We start from the raw sequence: 18,106 nt of genomic DNA, 5'->3' as shown, positions 1-18,106 counted from the left end.
AGGTAACGATGCAGTCATTAGAGAACCTCTTAAGACTCTCAGCGCGATAACGGCAGTTGTTGTGTTACTGTTCTATGAAGAGAAGGAGAAAGTTGAGATCCACTCAAGTCCCGAATTGCCATTGGAGAGATGGCGATGAGTTGGAAGAGGGGAGAGAGGTGAAAGGAGGGGAAACAGAAGAGGGGGGGGGTTTATACTCTGGCGGCACGAGAGCTGGAGCCTGAGTGCCTCACGCTAATTTATCGAGCCAAACCGTTGGGGCAATCTTTTTTAATGGTGTGGGAATGCTCCGACTACTTTGGCCATGAGCATTTGATTGACATGGCTCAGAACACATGGAACACTTTGCTAGCTACTAGGCAATTTCTCGCCACCGAGGACTCTTTCCAAATCCACCAAAATCTCCCTCTCCGTCTCCTCATCTGCCCAACTCATCTCAACTGCATTCCGAACGAGCTTGCCCATCTCTGACTCTGTAAAACCACAATACTTGTATACCTTCATCATATTCCCATCAATCCAAACATCATGCATATAAGTCGGATCATCGCTATTGATACAAAACTGGACACCCTCATCCCACAACTTCCTAATCTTAGGGAAAAGCACCTCCGTAGCCTGTCTGCGATGATACGCATGCGGACAGAGAGTGAGACCGATATTCTTCTCTTTCAACGCAGCCATCAACTCTGGAGAATCGACAGCGTTAAGGCCATGATCAATGCGATCCGCCCCAGCACCCGCACAGACATCAAAAACACCCTCGCGCATATGCTCTACCACATCCTTCTGGTCAACATCACAGTGCATGGTCACATGTAACCCGACCTCCTTGGCCAACAGAAACCCCTCTTCAAAAAGTCCCGGAGGTCGATCATACTCATTACTCGCCAGTCCGACCGCATGAAATAACCCCTTCCCCTTTCCATCTTTCGTTCGAGCCCAAGGCAACGCAGAGCGCAATGCCTCCAGTCCTTCTTCGACCGGATGGTCACGCAAGAAGCAAAAAACCCAATTACTTTTCACTTCGAGTTCCTTTGCTCCATCGTGTTGGGCGCGGAGAAACCCATTTAAGACCGCCTCAACGGGAATGCCTCGTTTAGTATGAGCCTGGGTATCGAAGAACGGCTCGACATAGCGCACGTTCATGTCTTTTGCCTTTTTGAAATATGTCATGGCTAGTTCGTAGAAATCATCTTCTGTGCAGAGGACTTGGCAGCCCTCGTAATAGGTTTCTAGGAACGTGGGAGCACCATTGTCACCGTTGAGTTCGCGACGGTGATTATATGTTATCTTGTATGAGTCGAGAAGCGATTCGTAGGTGGGGTATCGTAGAGGGATGTTGTTTTTCTGAGCAAGTTTCCATCGGAGGGATGGTGTTAGGGTGCCTTCGATGTGGACGTGGAGTTCGACTTTGGGGAGGGAGGTTATGAAGGGGGTTATTTGTAGGCCGTTCATGCTTTGTATCTAACTTTGGTGGGGGTGTATGTTTAGGGCTTAAGTTCTCTCGGTGATATTCCAAGTATGTTGTAAGCCAAGTCGTATCTCAGTTCTTGGAGTCATTGGGCAACCTATGTTTCTTTAATACCCATTTCGAGTTATTCTTTCGGCGGCATATTCCGACAATCAGCCGTTCTTTTGATAAGAATGGTGTGAAGGATCGGAGGCTGTAGCAAATGACATTCAAGTTTTAGATTCCCCGCATGTTGCATATCTTTGCGGAGATCTTCCGATGAGTGCAAATTAGTGTAAATTAGTGTTAATTGTTAGGCGTAGGATTCTGGCTGATAGCCCTGATTAGGCTGGTTAGCTGGGATCCAGCTACCAAGTAGTTCTATAATTTCTTTTTTAATTCCTAGACTAAGATAGCTTAAAAAGTAGAATATGTTTTAAACGCTTAATAATTATAATTATAATATATCGAATTGAAAACATAATAAGTCTAAGTGACAACTTACTAAGGTTGAGCACTTTCAAACTATCTGAAAATATCAATTAGAATATCAAGTGATAAAATTCTAGAAAGTGGCTGTGGAGGTAGTATAAGAACAAGACAATATAGTACAAGCGAGAAAGAATCAGCGGCGGGATACACAGCAGAGAACTCCTGCTCGCCCGAGGAAGTACAATGACCCAATAAACCGAAATAGTGACAAGCCCGCCGTAATCCACAAGATAACCTCGAAGAACCAGGTCGTCCTGGTCGTCGATGTATTCGTCAAACATATCTTATCCACACCCGTGGCGGTAATCATCAACGCCAGGAGCAAGTTGCTAAAGACCCAAAGACACACCAATCCAGTTCGGAAATTCTTATATGAGTCGTCCAAGGTTTTCCCTCCATCCTCTTCGGGCTCAACATGTGGCGCTAAGGCGCGTTTCACGGTAGCCTCGAACTGGCTGTCAATATCAGCCTGCGGTTTATCAAGCTCTTCAATAAAATTCGTCTTCTCGTTGTCCTTCTGAGTCGTTGCAGACGGTAAGGCATCTACTTTGTCAGATCCTTTTGTGCCCCAGGAGACATCGTGCCAATTGCAAAAAGCGTAGACCATGAGCACATTAATGCTTGTCGTCATGCCAAGGAAATACGCCCATGAACTGGTGAGGATATGCCAAGGATCAAGGTAGAGAATACTCGCAATAATATAAATCCCGTATGTGGATACTAGTGCAATAAGCACGATACCACCACCAGAGGAGCTGAAGAAGGACTTTATGAAGGCAGAAACACCCTCATTGAAAGTGAAGTCCAGCATACCGCCGGTAAAGACATTAACGACCAGGTAGAAGGAGAGGATGAGAACATAGAGCTGCACGAGAGAGAAATAAAAGAAGGACACCGTGTAGAGGGTGACAACACTATTACTTTGTAAGCTGCGGACAATCATATTATACGAAGGAGCACGAACCCTTTTGGTCGGTTACCCAGGGCTAGCATGAACTGCAGCATCAGTACCCAGAGATACCCGTATTTAAGAAAGGTGTTGACTATCGGGGAAGCCTCATTACCCCAGGGCCAGCCTTTTTCCTTGTTGTGGCTGCTCGGGGTACCGACTAGGTCCATGATCACCGAGCTTGTCAGCCAGTATGACGCTGTCTGAAATGTTAGGATCAAGCCCTATCTAACAAGCAAACTGTGGGTGTTGGGGACGCACCGAGAGAAAACCAGGTCATGATAAGCTGGCAGATATTGTAAAGGATCTGAATATGCAAGAAAAATAATCGAATGAGACTATGACCACTGCGATAAATACGCCCAAAATGCATAATCGCGTATAGGCTTGCCGCAAACGATCCATTTAGCCAGCGTCGTCGCTGACTGACAAACTCAGCAGCTCCCTCAGGGACATCGGTCTCGCCCTTCGCTGCCTTCACATAGCTTAAATGCCATTTAAACCCGGCCTTGGCTACTAATTCAAAGCACAAGATGCGGTCCTCGGCTAAAAACATATTTTTTTTGAAGATATTCATACCTTCAATTCCCTTCTTACCAAGGCGTTTCGATAATGTATGATCACCATGAAAATACTGCTCTAATGGCCGGCCCATAATAGCCCGATATCGGTAGGCAGAGAAAGCACCAGGCAGAACACTGACATAGCCAAAAGCACTTTCTAATGGCTTGTCCAGGATATTGGAGATTTTATATTCGAAATTCTGGGCAGCAACAAGGGGGTTTATAACCTTGCCCCAGCGTGGGCCAAGCATTGCATGGATCTCACCACACGCTCCACCGAGTGTTTTGTCATTATAGAAGGCCTCCCACAGCGAAAGGAGAGATTTCGGGCCAGGTTTTGTGCCTGCGTCTAGAAGGACAATAACCTCAGGATTTAGTATCCGGCTGAAGGCGTTGAGAAGCCAGCGATGCGAGTTGATCTTTTTGCTGTTCTTCTGTTTTAGACAGAATATAAACTGAACCGGCGGGAGGTTGCTTGATGATTCGTTATCGTGAGGTCGAACTAATTGCTGAGTAGCAGTGACTGACAATTGGGTCGTGTATTCGAACTACTGCTATCAGTGTCTAGTTGTAACAAACTGACCAGTCCTGATCAACGGAGTTATCACCAACTCACCACATGTGCGACGGTCTCTCGGCCATCTACATCTTTCTTCATGATACCGTCCTGGTAGACCCCGATTGTGGCCAGCACATCCAGGGTATTCTTATCGCAAGGCTCAATGCCATCGAAGATCAAACTGACAACAATCTTCTGCCACGCTGGGCCTCCCTTATTCCAAAACTCAGACTTTTTTAACTTAACGATATCCCGAATATTCTGCATTACTCCATGTAGAGTACGTGCAGTCAGAACCTTATCCTCGTTATAATAAGTAACAGCAATCAGTAACTCGGTATGCCGATTATACATAGCAGGCCGAAGATTGTATCCGTTGCGCAGGGTAAACTCGTCGGGGTCACACGTCGCCGCCGTATCTAATTAAGATCATCAATCAGCTGAACCACTCTTCCAATTTTCTAGGGTAAACCCACATCGCAAGTGGGTGAATTCCTCCGAGAAACCCTCCTCTGCATCACGATACTCCGGCTGAATCGCGTTCTGAATCGCACTCGGAACCGGATAGTCGACACTCAGCACAGCTCCCTTCACCAGGTTGATCTTCCTCGTTCCATACCGCTCCAGCCCTGAGCGGGTCTTCTTTACACTCGACTGAACCGGCTCATATTCCGGGGCGCCAAAGATCGACGGACCGGGATCATGAAGCGTATAACGCTTCTGTGAATCCGATTCAGCAACGGAATCGGCGAACGGCGAGCTGTAATGACTGGAGGTGTTCCTTTCTAGGAGCGATATCTCTTGCTCGTCCTGTCCTTCCGGGTAGAAGGAGTGTTCCGGGTAGGAGGATTGTTGCTGGTCGAAAATATTTCCAGCGATACTCACCTCCTGGTAAGGGGGACAGTGGCTGCTCTCGCTGTCGGACGATGTGTTGGCTTGAATACTGGGGCGCCTGCTACCCATCTTGATGCTTGGGGAGGAAGCGCTGGAGTGGACTGAATCCTGTTTCAAAAGGTGAGGACAATATAAGCTATCAAGAAAGGAAGGTAAAAATAGACCAGACCCGTCGAGGGATGAAGGTAGAAAGCCACGATGGACAACGGTTTCTTAAATCATTTATTCAGGCTGTGATTCTACTCCGTATTTTGAGTGTGGACCTGCTAAATACACAAGGGTCTAAAAATAACGTCGTCTACGATAACTGTGGTCTCTGCAAGCCCGGCAGGTCAGCGTTAGAGCTACAGCCGCGGGACTAGCGCCTCCAGGCAACAGCCTCTGAAGCAGTTGAAAATAATTATAGCGAGAGTTGAGATTTTTCATTTACCATGGATCTAGGGAACAGCATCGTACAAACTTTTATCCATTCAACAGGGGACATGTCGCATCACGAGTAGCCGGCACCTATTTCGGTAAGGATAGAAGTAAGGCAAGGTACATTTGAAAATGGTACATGGAACATGAACAATAAATCCCGTTATCAATATAGCCTTCGGATACTAAAATTCTTTCTATGCGATGATTTAGCCATTTTACTGCATAAGGACTCGGACTATGCTCGGCGTATGGACATCATCGAAAAGGCTATGTGCTAGCTAATTTGGGGCTATTTATATACCGTACATGCAGCTTCTAGCACCAATAGCTCTGTCCATATCTGGCCCGAAACTTGATCAGAAAATCGCATCATCACTTTTTCTAGATTTTTCCTTTGGTAAAGTGCAAGATAACCCAATAGAAATAAAGTGTTAAAAACTTAGATCGCACTACGTACCACAAAGACGCGTCGACGTCCCCTCATTGTGGGGAGATCCACAGTGGGGATTTTATCCGCCATAACGCCGCAGCACTTCCACCAAAAATAAAGAAGCACTTTCGGGATTCTGGCTATTCGGGATGAGTCCGTGGTTGCCATTTCTGAGACAGTAACATGAGCTCGGCCTAAAGTCGCTCGTCGGCAAGCCGGACGAACCCGGACTTAAGATGCTGAAGTGGGTTTTATCAAAGGCAGGCACTGGGGCCCATACCGGGCCACCGTTTACCCACAGCCGAAAATGATAGGTATGCTGCTGCGAATGGTTAAGCGGAAATATGAAAATAGATTAGACATTGAACTATCGTGTCGGTAAATCAACGATACATAGCACCTATCCTCAATCCACGGATTGGGGGTGAATGTTAGTTACTGCAGTTCCATTCGCTCACACTAGATGACGAAGTTGAAATGCAACAGAGACTATACCCGGCATCTAAACGAGGTGGGGAGAAGCACTACGAATCATACCATGGCAGTCACTCTATCTCATGCTTGCCTAATATACGGTCTATCTGGACTGAATTCACTCCCTGTACTTCCGTGCCATTTGTGAACCCAGCGCTCTATTCATAGTTTTCAGTTTCGGCATGAATTATTATTACTCGGGTCCGAGCATATATATAGCAGATGAAAGACCATGTACTGAGCCTCAATGACTGTCACCAGAAGACAATTTCTCCTCAGCGTGCCACCGCTCATTATCCAATTAAATAAACACACACAACTCTACATTTTACCAAGCCTAGCGCAATAATTCCCTTCAAGATGTTCACCACAACCAACTCCGCAGCAGCAGCAGCATCATCATCATCATCGTGTCACGCCAAGCTTTATGAAATCCCAACCAGGGATGCTGCATGCGCCATGCCCATGAACAGTACCTACCACAACCTAATGACGGACTGCTGCGGGCCCGCCAATGTCATCTCCTACTCGGACTGCGACTACTACTGTCTCGCGCAGAACCAAACCGTTGGCGACCTTGCGGAGTGTCTGATTAAGGGCTCTGCAGTGGGAGAAGTGTGGTGTAATACAAATGCGAATGCAACGGCGACGGGAACTGCGAGTCCGACTGCAAGCGCAACGGAAGATGGAAAACTTGACCTGAGTGGATCGAATGGGGTGGGGGCTGTACGTTTGGATATCGTGGATGTATTAATGCTGGTGCTTGTGGCGTTTGGTGGAATTGCGCAGCCTTTTGTTTGAGGTTCATTTGGCTGGAGTTCACAGGCTATGGGCCTGGATATTCAGGTTATTGGTTGAGCCTTCAACTATGAAATAATCTAGACAGACTGTCTGAAAAGCGATCAACGTGGATGAAAGGTTACAGCTCATGCATACAAGATGGACAGGTGCATACGGCGTTCTTCCCTCTTGTGCTCCCTTCAAATGTTTGATGCTCATTAATACAGGGTTATACCAGTTGAAAACAATACTGCCTAAACCTGTTATAGGGGAGTGGAGGTGGTTACGTTTTTATCGTCATGTATCATACTTGTTCTTTCAGTTCGCTTTGTTAACTGAGTTGTAGATATATAAGCATTTGGTCTATCATATGTTTAATGATTGGTTTGGAAAATAGCTTCATTCAAGCTGCTGCTCCCAGGAGGGTGAGCATATGCAGATATGATTAGGGTCTCGCTTAGCTACACCTCTCACACCCAACTAATATTCTAGGCAGCCTCGATTACCTCTAAGCCAAAGCTAACGCCAATCCCTAGAGGCTAGTTTGCAAGAGGAGGCTGGAAAAACCAGATGTGGCAAGACCAGTTCGGTTTTCTAGAATGGGGGGAAGTATACGATTACGAAGGCAGACTTGCCTTCATGTTCTATTAAGGTTAAATCCTTGCATTATAATAAGGAATGACTATATACTGGAAGATATGTCCCCTTTGATACAAAAACCTATGCCGCAGAGCTCTGAGGAAGGCCGCCATCAACAGCCCTAGGGTCACCATCCGAAGTGCCTTCCACCTCCACCGCTCCTTCGGCCGTGTAAACGTTGGTGTAGTATGGATAGTGCACGGCCGAGAGGTTGACAGCCACGGTGATCCAGGCAAAGACTCCATCTTCGATGTTGTCTCCAAGGAATGCGTAGTTGAGCATGGGGTCAGAGTTACTGTTCTCCGTCTCCTGGCTGACGACCCGATCCACGGAGTTAAGTGTGATGGGAATGTTGTTGGTACTGTACGGATAGGTTGATTCGACTTGGTCGATGAGGTCCTGGTCCCAGAATATTTGAGCGACGTGTCCTACTGTCCCACCGGCAATGGTGTTGTTTGGCAGACGTTTCGCACCAAAATGGGCAATGTTATGGTAATGCGTGGTGCGTCCATCATAGTGGCCCGGGAAGAGAGTATCGAAGGTGACAATACCGTCTATGTCAGTTTCCTGAATGCCACGAAGAAAGGTGCGGTTCCGATTGTTCAGGTCATTGGAGTTGCCATTACCGTCTGCAACCAGGCCGGAGTAAACCCCAGTGGCATTGCAGCCCCAGAGTTCAGCATAGAGGCGCGGAATAGGCTTGCATGTTTCGACGTCAATATACTGCTGTTCGAGAATAACTGGGACTCCGGGCTGCGCTTCGCGGATCTCAGACCGTACTCGCTCGCCGGGGATCCAGTATGGACCGGTTTCCCCCTCGGCAGTTGGGCCGAGAATGCAAGCCTTCTGAGTCGTGTCCTTGAAAATTTCAGTAGGAGACATAGAAGGCGACACGGCATGGGTTGCCTGATGTGATTTATTCAGCACGGCATCGGTGTCGCGGGTGACCAACTGTCGACGGTGTAGCTGGACTGTTGCTTTACGGCGCGCTTCGGAACGGGCTTGAAGACCACTGGCCTCTAGCTGGCTGGCACAGTTCGCCAGTCCATGCCCGACGTCTCTCTTGTATGCCATCACAGGTGCTGAGTCGCGCTCCTCGTGATGCCCGGGGTGAGCAAGGGCTAGGATGGCGCTTCCAAAGACGGTGAGATGAATCGCATTCTTGAGCTGCATGGTAGAAAGATGGAGAATGGTAAAAGTCAACTAAGAAAAGTGATTGTCTCTGACTTTCCAGCGTTGTTGGTCTTCATTGAAGGAGATAACAGGAGTCTTTATATCTTTCCCTCTACGTCTAGACAGGTCCAACCCCTAACTCACAAGCATTGGATAAGTGTTTAGGCACCCTCGTTACTGATGGGCTTTCTCTTCTTGTCACTGTAGATCATTACTCTAGGGTTCTCTGTGGCCATCATCTGGGAAAGGAAAATGCCGGCTGTGCATGCAAATATGTCCGGCATCACAGGTACTTGGTGCCTTGGCCAGAAATGAATAGTGCATACTGAGTAGTCGGACGAAGATACCAAGTCAAGAAAGGATGTACCTTCCACAAACTCTCCACAGCTCACTATAGAAGAATGCATGTCTACTCTCAAACGTAGCAAATCGGGAGCCAACGATTGCCCACGAATGTGGATTTGTGCTGATCGAGACGCTTGGCGCCAAGGGGCGGCGGTGGGAGGATTTGCAGGAGCCCAGAAGACTGCCAATGAAATAACGAAGATAGTAATCAGAACATGCTCGGTCAAGTTAAAAAAAAAAAATCCTTGGCGTATTGCATTCGGCCTGCTGAAGCTTGTCAATTGGCAAATGTCTCGGCTCTAGTTGAGATTTCGGTCTCCTCCGAAGATCTCCGGGACCCAAGCAAGAGTCGTCTTCTACCAGTTTTCACTTGTCGGTTCAGAAAACACTCGTCCTCGCCACTGCTACCACGGTCAAGGTCGAACAAGCAGCGATAAAATGTGTTTAGTGGTATTAATAATAAAATAATAATTGGAGGTCAAATCTTATAAATTTTATGCACTCCTTCAGTATGCAACGTAATGAGGTCCTCGGACTGTACTCATGATATTCTTTGACATGGTCATGAATTGAATCTTACCATTTACCCACCATGCTAAGAAGATCTCCTACGGCCGAAGATCCCCTTGCTGATAGGGTCTAAAAGACTAGCATTCATATAGTGATGGAAGGCTTACTTTTGGACCACGGCGGCCCAGCGTGCTTTCACTCCCTGGTATTCGACGAGCGGATGCGAACTGGCCGTGGTTGTCGGGGTTCTTTACCAGGGGACGGACCTTGGGTGGGTGAGCTAGGAATGGGTGACTGGGAATCTAAAGCTGAGTATACTCGAGGCTTTGAACGGACTGCGACGGGCCGTCACCCTCCGTGCCATCCAAATGATATGACATTGACGGGGAATACAACTCCGCGAAGAATAACGGAACTCCAATCCCCGATTCCTCTCGATCTACACCGTCGAAGGATGCAAATGACTACACATTCCACCCCGCTGTGGGGTTTAGGCAGTCGTACACAGACGGATACCATACTAACTAACAGTTTATATCAAAATGGAGTCTGAAAGCACCGATCCAGAAATGAGACCCTAATATCATTTACGCCAAAAAGCGACCATGTCACCGGCCACTGTGATGGAAGACCCCATTCACCACTCGCAGGCCAACTTGAAAACCGAGAGACCAGGAGCAACCCCATCTATCCCGCCGGATTTGACCTCATCGTGGCGGCAAGACGTGCACTTTCTAGGCGACAAAGATGGCAAAGTCGAGCTCCGCAGCCCTCCAACGTTCAATAATATCAGCGACACCCGCACACACCTGAAGCAGCACCTGGCCGCCGCCTTCAGGGTTTTCGCCAGACAGGGCTTCAACGAGGGTGTCGCAGGCCACATCTCCCTACGCGACCCGGGCAACCCATCCCTATTCTGGATCAACCCCGCTCTCAATACACTTCTCCCAAATCCGCGTCAGCGATCTTGTCCTCGTCGTCGAGACCGGCCAAGTCCTCCCGGACGGCGCGCAGAACCCCATCAATGGCCCAGCATTCGCCATCCACCGCGCCATCTACCACGCCCGACCCGGACCTCAATGCCGCGTGCCACGCGCACAGTGTCTACGGGAAGGCCTTTAGCTGCTTTGGCCGGCCGATCGAGATGCTCCACCAAGACGCGCTGCGATTTTACAACGACCTCGCGGTGTATCCGCGCTACGGCGGCACGGTGCTCACGACCGAGGAAGGAGACCGGATCGCGGCAGCCCTAGGGCCAACCTGCCGCAGCGTGATTCTACAGAACCATGGCATGATTACCTGTGGGAGGACGGTTGACGAGGCGGCGTTCTTGTTTATTACGTTGGATCGATGCTGCCACGCGCAGCTGCTTGCGAATGCAGCTGTGTGTCCGGGGTTCGAGAAAAAGTATATTCCAGACGAGCAGGCGGAGTTTGGGCATAGGAGGAGTGGTAACGCAAATAAGATGTGGCTAGCCTTTCAGCCATATTATGAGCAGGTGGTGAAGGAGGAGCCGGGTTTGTTGCTGTAATACGAGCTCCTTTATGCAAGCCCCCATTATATAAATAAGATGGCGTATAGGTTCTGGTTTACTGGTTTTATCTTCATTTACGTATTAGAAAATTGTATTATTCATATCAAATGCCGCAAGGGGCATGTTCTCGTTCATAAATCCGAACAACAGGTCCTGTCCGGGAATAAAAATATCCGGGAAGGGTTGCACCAGACCAATATCATCATCCGTCGGGGAGTCATCGGGAAGGTGCCAACCATTGTCGGGGTTACGGAGAGACATCGATGCTTGGACCTCCGAGGGGGCTAACGTAAAGAGCATAGTGTCAGTTGGGGATTTATCTACAGCAATACATAATCGAGGCACTCACGTGGTGATTCCGGCACGCCCTTGGCGGCCATTAGCTTGCGAATAATAAGCGCCGTATCGGCAGCCCCTGAGTTCGGGACTGCCAATGCATCAAGGCACTTCAGACTTGCGCTGAGTAGGAAGGACGATTCTGCGTGTGCATTGCTGTCGCTCCCGGTTGAGAGCGACGCAGTGTTGAGCACGTGGACTGTGCACGCGACGTACACAGCATAACTGAGCAAGTAGCTGGACTTGCGCAACGGGTATATGGATTGATAGCTGAGGGCGAGGCTGGTGATATGCCGTGCTGCTGTTGTACACCGCTTCCAGGAGAAAGCAGGGGTGCCGATAGTGTCGACAGAATTGTGATTACTTGTGCTGCTGGGCGCTGTGATAAACGGCCGGTGTAAGAGGACAATGAGCGAGTGGTAGGTTGTTAGAATGATGATGCGGTTTGGCGCAACTTTTACCGGGGGCTCCAAGGGGTCCTTCGCCCAGGGTTCAAAAGCCAGGTGAGCTGGCAGCCCGCGGTACCAGGCTATGAGGGCATCATCAAGGGCCTCTATCTGATGGATTGTCTTTGAAGCGGTCGCTCCCACATAATAGATCTTGTCAATGATCTGGGTCATAATTTGTGAAAGCAGACAGAGCTGCTGGAAGGTAGTCACCGAGTAGGCCAACGGCGCTGTAGAAGACGGTACATTGTTAGTAGTTGCATCTGTGCCCGGCTCATTGTAGGGCTCCCACGGCTCCAGCTCCTCGAACGTATCCATAAAGTCCTGCGACACATGTACATCCTGGAGTCTGATGGTAGGTGGCCGCCCAAGGTACAGGCTTTGCAGCTTCTCACAGACGAACGCGCCCCAGAAAACCCGCCGCCGGATCTCAATCTCCTCGACATTATGCTTGTTAGGCTCTTGCAAATCAAAATACAGGCCGAGGTCGTAAACCATACGCATGGCATAACCGGTATACAACCAGCCCTGAGATGTCAGGCCTCTCGCAATCAACGTCGACCCGAGCATGACCATCGCGATGACAGTCGGTATGCTCGATTGGGTCATCAACCCCTCTCCTAGCAAGAGCTTGTGGCAACGGTCGAAGAATCGCCGTCCCGCTGTTTCCGGGTCTATCGGGTTACTGCGCACCTCGGGCCGCTCGGAAAATTTGGACGCACACGCAAAGACAGCGTACAACAAGAGGTCGGAGCAGTATGGTCCCCCATGTTCGAGTTCTCGCATAAAGGCTGGTCGATACGTGAGAAGGAAGGTGTGATGCTGCCTGCTCCAGTGAAGATCGAGGAGATGAAGCGCCAGGTCGGCCGGTATTCCCCTGATGAAGGTCAACCGACGCAGATGGTGCTCGCGCTGCCTCTCTATTGCAGCGTTGGCAATCAGCTGGTACCGTAGCGACTCTGTAGATGTTGCGGGTTGCTCGGGACTGGCTATCGGGCGGCTGACATGGACCACGGAGGTTGAGCTGAAGATGCCATCGCTGGTTGCGTGGCTTTCCGTTGTCAAAGACAGCGCTTTATCGGTTTCATGCTCAACACCGTCCTCGCCATGGTCAGTATCCGCGCCATTTGTCGCATCACCGCCATCCTCCCTCATTATTGCGGCATGACCGCCCTGCAGCTGCTGCTCCATGCCATGCTCCGTGCGATAGGCAGGCCGCCGCTGCGGTGATCGCGCTGTTGATACGTCGCTTCGGTCTGATAGTAATATGCGGCCGTCACGCACCATCATCGAGTCCAGCAGAGCACGCCTTTCGGCATCATCTGCGCTCTTCAGCCGGTTCAGCGTATCTTCCAGCACCGCCTTTTCGCTCTGCAGCGAGTCGATAAGCGCAGCGGACGGGCGCTGCTTGGGTGGTCCATTGTGGTGGACACACAACCTCTTGCTCTTCCGGCATGTGGAGCAGGCTGGCTTGGAAGCGTCGCATCGGATCTTGCGTCTGCGGCAGAATTCGCATGCGCGAACCATGTTGCGGAGGAGTGTGCGTTTTTCGGGGCATTGAATACCTTGCGGTCGGGGAACGGCATTGTGGTCATGAGACTGTAGTCAACGAGGCCGGTTACAAGCATGCCTGGGGAATGTGGGGAGCCTAGGGGCCAAAAGCGCCAGCCAGGGCCGCTGTTTGTTCTACCCCGCATTGTCTTCTACACAATGAACGCCGCGTGGAATATCGACTATCCAGGTTCCGGATTTACATTAAGCCACAACTCTATAAGATATCCTATTGAGTCAATGCTATGATATATTAATTTTCAATTAAAAATAAAGCTTATAGCTAGATTAAAGATCTGATACTCTAAGACTAATAATAAATATACATAGAGGGGTCCGGGATTACAGCACCTAAAATTATTAGGTGGATATTATAAGCTTAGAAATTAGGGACCATGGTGCCTAAAGTTAGCAGTAGTCATCATCAAGTTTAAGTTTTTTTTTTTTTTTTTTTTTTTTTAAAAAAGCAGTCAAGTACGGCATTATAAAGGCAGTAAATATACTAATTAGTAGATAATATAGCGGACCTTTTTACTATGTAAGTCGGTCTAATCAACTAGGATATAGTAGTAGGAGTCCTTCACTCCGTCACCGTTAGAGCAACAGTTTTGAAGTCAATACAACAGAAGCCTTTATGGCTCATGTCAAAATGTGTATAGAATTTGCAAATCTAAATCCATTATCAATACATGGTGATAACTATCGCTCCATCTCCTCTCGTTAAGGTTTTTGCGCAGAGGACAAAACACCCGCAGCTGCCGACGCGATCTCTTCACTCATGGCTTGAAATTTGGTGTCGTGCATGACCTCCGAGACAGGTATCCCAGCTTTCACATCCTCGATCATAAGGTTCTCACGATGGGTGATCTTCTCAGCCAGTTCCAGAATAGTTTGAATATACTCCGCTGGGATAAACACAGTCCCACAGTTATCGGCAATCACATAGTCATCCTGGCGAACGGTGACACCACCAACCTGGACTGCTATACCGGCCCCAACCTGTACCATCCTCTTACGCCCGCTGATCATTGTTACATTCCGGCCGTAAACGGGATATCCAATGTCGCGGCTACCATCAATGTCCCGACACACCCCGTCAATGATTGTCCCGCGGATGCCCTTTACTTTCGAGGCATTGGCGATGATATCGCCCCAGCAGGAAACACCCTCTAGACCGCCGGCGATAATGAGGATGCGGTCGTCCGTGGTGACTGCGTCTATAACCGGCACGAAGGGGTGGGCTGTCGGGGCGGTGTCTGTCTTAGGACCGACTTTCACTGTGCTGGCGAGGCCAACGATCTTTGGGCAATCCCAGAGGGGCCGGAGGCCGTAGGTGGCTCCTTTGAGTTGAAGAAAGTCCAGGGCATCAGAGACTGCATTGGTATCAAGGAGTGAGAGCCGGGTTAAAATTCTGGATTCGGTCATGTTGAGTTCGTTGAAGCGCAATCTCATCTGAAGGGAGGGGGCAAGAGAGAACAGGGTTTTTTTTTGATGAAGTTGGAATCCTATTGCTGCCACTATTTATCTCCGATCTTAATCCAATTTATAGGCTTCTCATTGCTTCCATCGGCTATATGCATACCCGTGCAATTCTCGAGTTTTCTCTGATCCATCTGTGTATCAGCGAAAAGCCATCTTACCACAACAACCGTGGCTTACCTATGAGCGGGAGGTAGCGTCCCGCTGTCCACAGAGGCATTTGCTAGGCCCCGTGGGGCTCCGTAGGCGTCAGAGCGGCGTGTAAACCCCCGTGAGAAATGGGCATAGAATGGCCGTGCGGGGAAGCGCTAGGGTTTTGCACTCCGTCCAGCTTGTCTCAAGAGCTAAATTAGAAAGCTAGCTAAAAGCTGGTCAAGCTCGGCCCTCCAGGATGGTCCCTTGGGATTCCTGCGTTGTTCGGAATAAATAGCAGCAACAAAACCACCCCCAGCTACGATGTGACCATTCATGCATTTTCCGCGTGCGTGAATCTGCAAGTCAAATCGACGCCACCATGTCCACAGTAAACCTAGGACACGCATGTAAGGATGACTTGGTCGACGAGAAGGCTCCCAGCGCCGAGAACGTCGAGGACTGCGCCATCATCACCACCATTGACGGTATCCAGGTCCTTGGTCTTCGCGCCGAGGATGCAGACTTCTATCGCAACTTCTCCGACAGAAGGGAAAAGCTACTACGAAAGGCACGGCCCAATGACCACACTGATCAGAACGGAGCTAACAATGCTTGTATCGTAGGTCGATATCAGGCTGGTGCCGATGCTGTGCATCCTCTACTTGATCTCTCACCTAGACAGGGCCAATATCGGCAATGCCAAGATCCTGGGGCTAACAGAAGAATTGGGCTTGAGCGGTTTGCAGTATAACATTGCTCTTAGCCTGTTTTTCATTCCCTACGTTTTACTAGGTGAGCAGGTGGTAGGGCATGTCATCTCCGTGTCGCTGATCGATATTAGAGGTCCCGAGCAATATTCTGCTAAAACATTTCACCAAGCCCTCGGTCTATTTGGGTACCTTGATCGTCAGCTGGGGAATTATCATGACGTTGACTGGCGTCGTCCGAACTTTCGGCGGGTTATTGACAATGCGAATTTTGTTAGGAATCTTCGAGTATGTCCAATTAGACACCGATTTTTTAAAAGATCTCGTCTTCTGACTCAAGCCCAGGGCCGGATTCTTTCCTGGTTCTGTCTACCTGTGTTCGCGCTGGTATATGCCTAGAGACCTCGCCACCCGGGTTGCCGCATTCTTCTGTGCAAGTGCTCTTTCTGGCGCCTTTTCCGGTCTTCTCGCGGCTGGTCTTAGCAAGATGGATGGCCTCGGTGGATATTCGGGCTGGCGGTGGATATTTATAATTGAGGGTTTGGTTACCGTTGCTTTGGGGGGTTTGACCTTCTTTTTGCTGGTAGACTCCCCGCAACTATCTACCAAATGGCTTGATCAGGACGAGATCCGGTACCTAGTGATACAGGAATTCATCAAAGAAGGAGGGCAGTTCAAGGAGGAGAATACGAAGACATCGTGGAAAGACGTCGGGGACATGATGCTGAACTGGAGGATTTATCTGCTGTCCTATATTATGCTGTGCCAGTCTGCCTGCAACTACGGTCTGTTTGCGATCACCTAGGATTGAGACTTCTTGTTGATCCATTTTCTGTCAGGAACGAAATTCACTCTTCCAACCATTACAAAGGCAATGGGCTTCACCAGTACCAACGCGCAGCTGATGACCGTTCCGCCGTATATTGCCGGCGCCATATCCGCAGTCCTGTTCTCCAAACTGTCAGACCGATATTACTGGCGCATGCCATTCGTTGCAGCACCCCTACTCCTCATCATCATGGGGTACGCGATTATAATGGGCCTCAAGGGACGGCTGGAAGCCAACATCGGGCCTGGGTATTTTGCAATCATCGTGGCTTGTATGGGTATCTACCCAACCTACCCAGCCACAGCATCGTGGGCAATGAACAACCTGGCGCCCTCAAAGCGCCGTGCGATCGGCAGTGCGTTCAACATCTGCATGGGCAACACCGGAGGCATTATCGGTAGCTATATGTATCTTGATAAGGAGGCCCCGACCTATCCTACGGGTTTTGGGCTGTCCTTGGCTTTTGGTGGATCGGCTCTTCTTGTAGCTGTTGTTCTTGAGTTGTCCTTTATGTATGCCAACAAGCGCAATACTAGGTTGACTGAGATGGAGATCCGTGAGAGTTATACTGATGAGCAGTTACTGGCAATGGGAGATAGGTCTCCGTTCTTCAAATACACTCTGTGAACGGGGTTGTGGTTCAGCTGCAGCATATGGATGCCTTCCCTGTCAAGCTGTGAGATGGTCTTCACTAGTTAGCCAAGTCTCTTTTCTATATGAACAGGTTGTGTTCTTCCCCTTACCCGATTTCAGTTCTTTTCATAGGAGTATGGAAGGAGAATCAAGGAAAAGAAGTAGGACATTTCTCAGAATGAGCTTCACGGAGCTCATAATTCGAGTGAAGCGCTCTCTTGATGCTACTAAGAGATAATTAAATGACCCAATATCAGGTGAGGGGAGTGTATCCGGCAAAGACTGGGACACTTTCAACCTCTCTAAAGTCAACAGACAGAGTTTCTCCAACTAGACGCCAAGCTCCCTTAGCTAGGGAGGGACATCATTCGTACCCGGCATGGTCACACCTATGTTCCGGGTAGGCATAGCTGGACCATCGCTTGCTTCTGCTATACCCAAATTCCCTATCTTCTGCATGCGAAAATTCAATATAGCTTCTCTGTTCACTTTGCGGACAAGCCGGGGGAAACCGCCTTGAGTTGACATGCGTGGGTCATGTGCTGGACCGAATGGCTTGCTCCCTTGTCAGGATTGATGCATATGATCACAGCGTACGACCAGGCTCTTCGTTTTCATGTTCCAGATTTGGTAGGGTGAGGAGTGGGAAGTAGTGCTCGGCTCTTTTCAGCACGAGCATTAGATATATGGTTATTGTGAACCCAGCTTAGGTCACTAAAAAGCCATTATAAATGATAAACAATCTTCCGCCATCATCTACTAAAACCGAATACTT

The 18,106-nt window shown here is 49.2% G+C and overlaps 6 protein-coding genes across 6 annotated transcripts; 3 read left to right on the top strand and 3 right to left on the bottom strand.

Annotated features, from left to right (window-relative positions):
• Positions 1-348: 348 nt before the first annotated feature.
• On the bottom strand, positions 349-4,979 carry BDV27DRAFT_167203 (chitin synthase-domain-containing protein; the record flags this gene model as incomplete). The annotated part of the gene is made up of 7 exons (XM_032074418.1): positions 349-1,388; positions 2,096-2,810; positions 3,093-3,097; positions 3,156-4,005; positions 4,074-4,435; positions 4,493-4,871; positions 4,902-4,979. The coding sequence occupies 7 exons, from the start codon at positions 4,977-4,979 to the stop codon at positions 349-351; spliced, it is 3,429 nt and encodes a 1,142-aa protein (XP_031924173.1).
• Positions 4,980-6,594: 1,615 nt separating this feature from the next.
• On the top strand, positions 6,595-7,035 carry BDV27DRAFT_161053 (uncharacterized protein; the record flags this gene model as incomplete). The annotated part of the gene is made up of 1 exon (XM_032073150.1): positions 6,595-7,035. One exon carries the CDS (start codon positions 6,595-6,597, stop codon positions 7,033-7,035), a length of 441 nt encoding a protein of 146 aa, XP_031924172.1.
• A 699-nt stretch (positions 7,036-7,734) lies between these two features.
• On the bottom strand, positions 7,735-8,984 carry BDV27DRAFT_167201 (intradiol ring-cleavage dioxygenase; the record flags this gene model as incomplete). Its single annotated transcript, XM_032074417.1, has 1 exon — positions 7,735-8,984. The coding sequence occupies exon 1, from the start codon at positions 8,824-8,826 to the stop codon at positions 7,735-7,737; it is 1,092 nt and encodes a 363-aa protein (XP_031924171.1). The 5' UTR covers positions 8,827-8,984.
• A 1,302-nt stretch (positions 8,985-10,286) lies between these two features.
• On the top strand, positions 10,287-11,212 carry BDV27DRAFT_167200 (class II aldolase/adducin N-terminal; the record flags this gene model as incomplete). The annotated part of the gene is made up of 2 exons (XM_032074416.1): positions 10,287-10,550; positions 10,715-11,212. The coding sequence occupies 2 exons, from the start codon at positions 10,287-10,289 to the stop codon at positions 11,210-11,212; spliced, it is 762 nt and encodes a 253-aa protein (XP_031924170.1).
• An 84-nt stretch (positions 11,213-11,296) lies between these two features.
• BDV27DRAFT_161050 (Zn(II)2Cys6 transcription factor) lies at positions 11,297-13,524 on the bottom strand (the record flags this gene model as incomplete). Its single annotated transcript, XM_032073149.1, has 2 exons — positions 11,297-11,499; positions 11,565-13,524. 2 exons carry the CDS (start codon positions 13,522-13,524, stop codon positions 11,297-11,299), a joined length of 2,163 nt encoding a protein of 720 aa, XP_031924169.1.
• A 681-nt stretch (positions 13,525-14,205) lies between these two features.
• BDV27DRAFT_167195 (major facilitator superfamily domain-containing protein) lies at positions 14,206-17,325 on the top strand (the record flags this gene model as incomplete). The annotated part of the gene is made up of 6 exons (XM_032074415.1): positions 14,206-14,643; positions 14,722-14,877; positions 15,786-15,954; positions 16,004-16,157; positions 16,215-16,654; positions 16,709-17,325. The coding sequence occupies exons 1-6, from the start codon at positions 14,407-14,409 to the stop codon at positions 17,323-17,325; spliced, it is 1,773 nt and encodes a 590-aa protein (XP_031924168.1). The 5' UTR covers positions 14,206-14,406.
• Positions 17,326-18,106: the final 781 nt, after the last annotated feature.

The sequence above is a fragment of the Aspergillus caelatus genome (assembly GCF_009193585.1).
Source record: "Aspergillus caelatus strain CBS 763.97 unplaced genomic scaffold BDV27scaffold_186, whole genome shotgun sequence".
NCBI classification, from domain to species: Eukaryota; Fungi; Ascomycota; class Eurotiomycetes; order Eurotiales; family Aspergillaceae; genus Aspergillus; species Aspergillus caelatus.
This window is presented reverse-complemented; position numbering and strand designations above follow the sequence as displayed.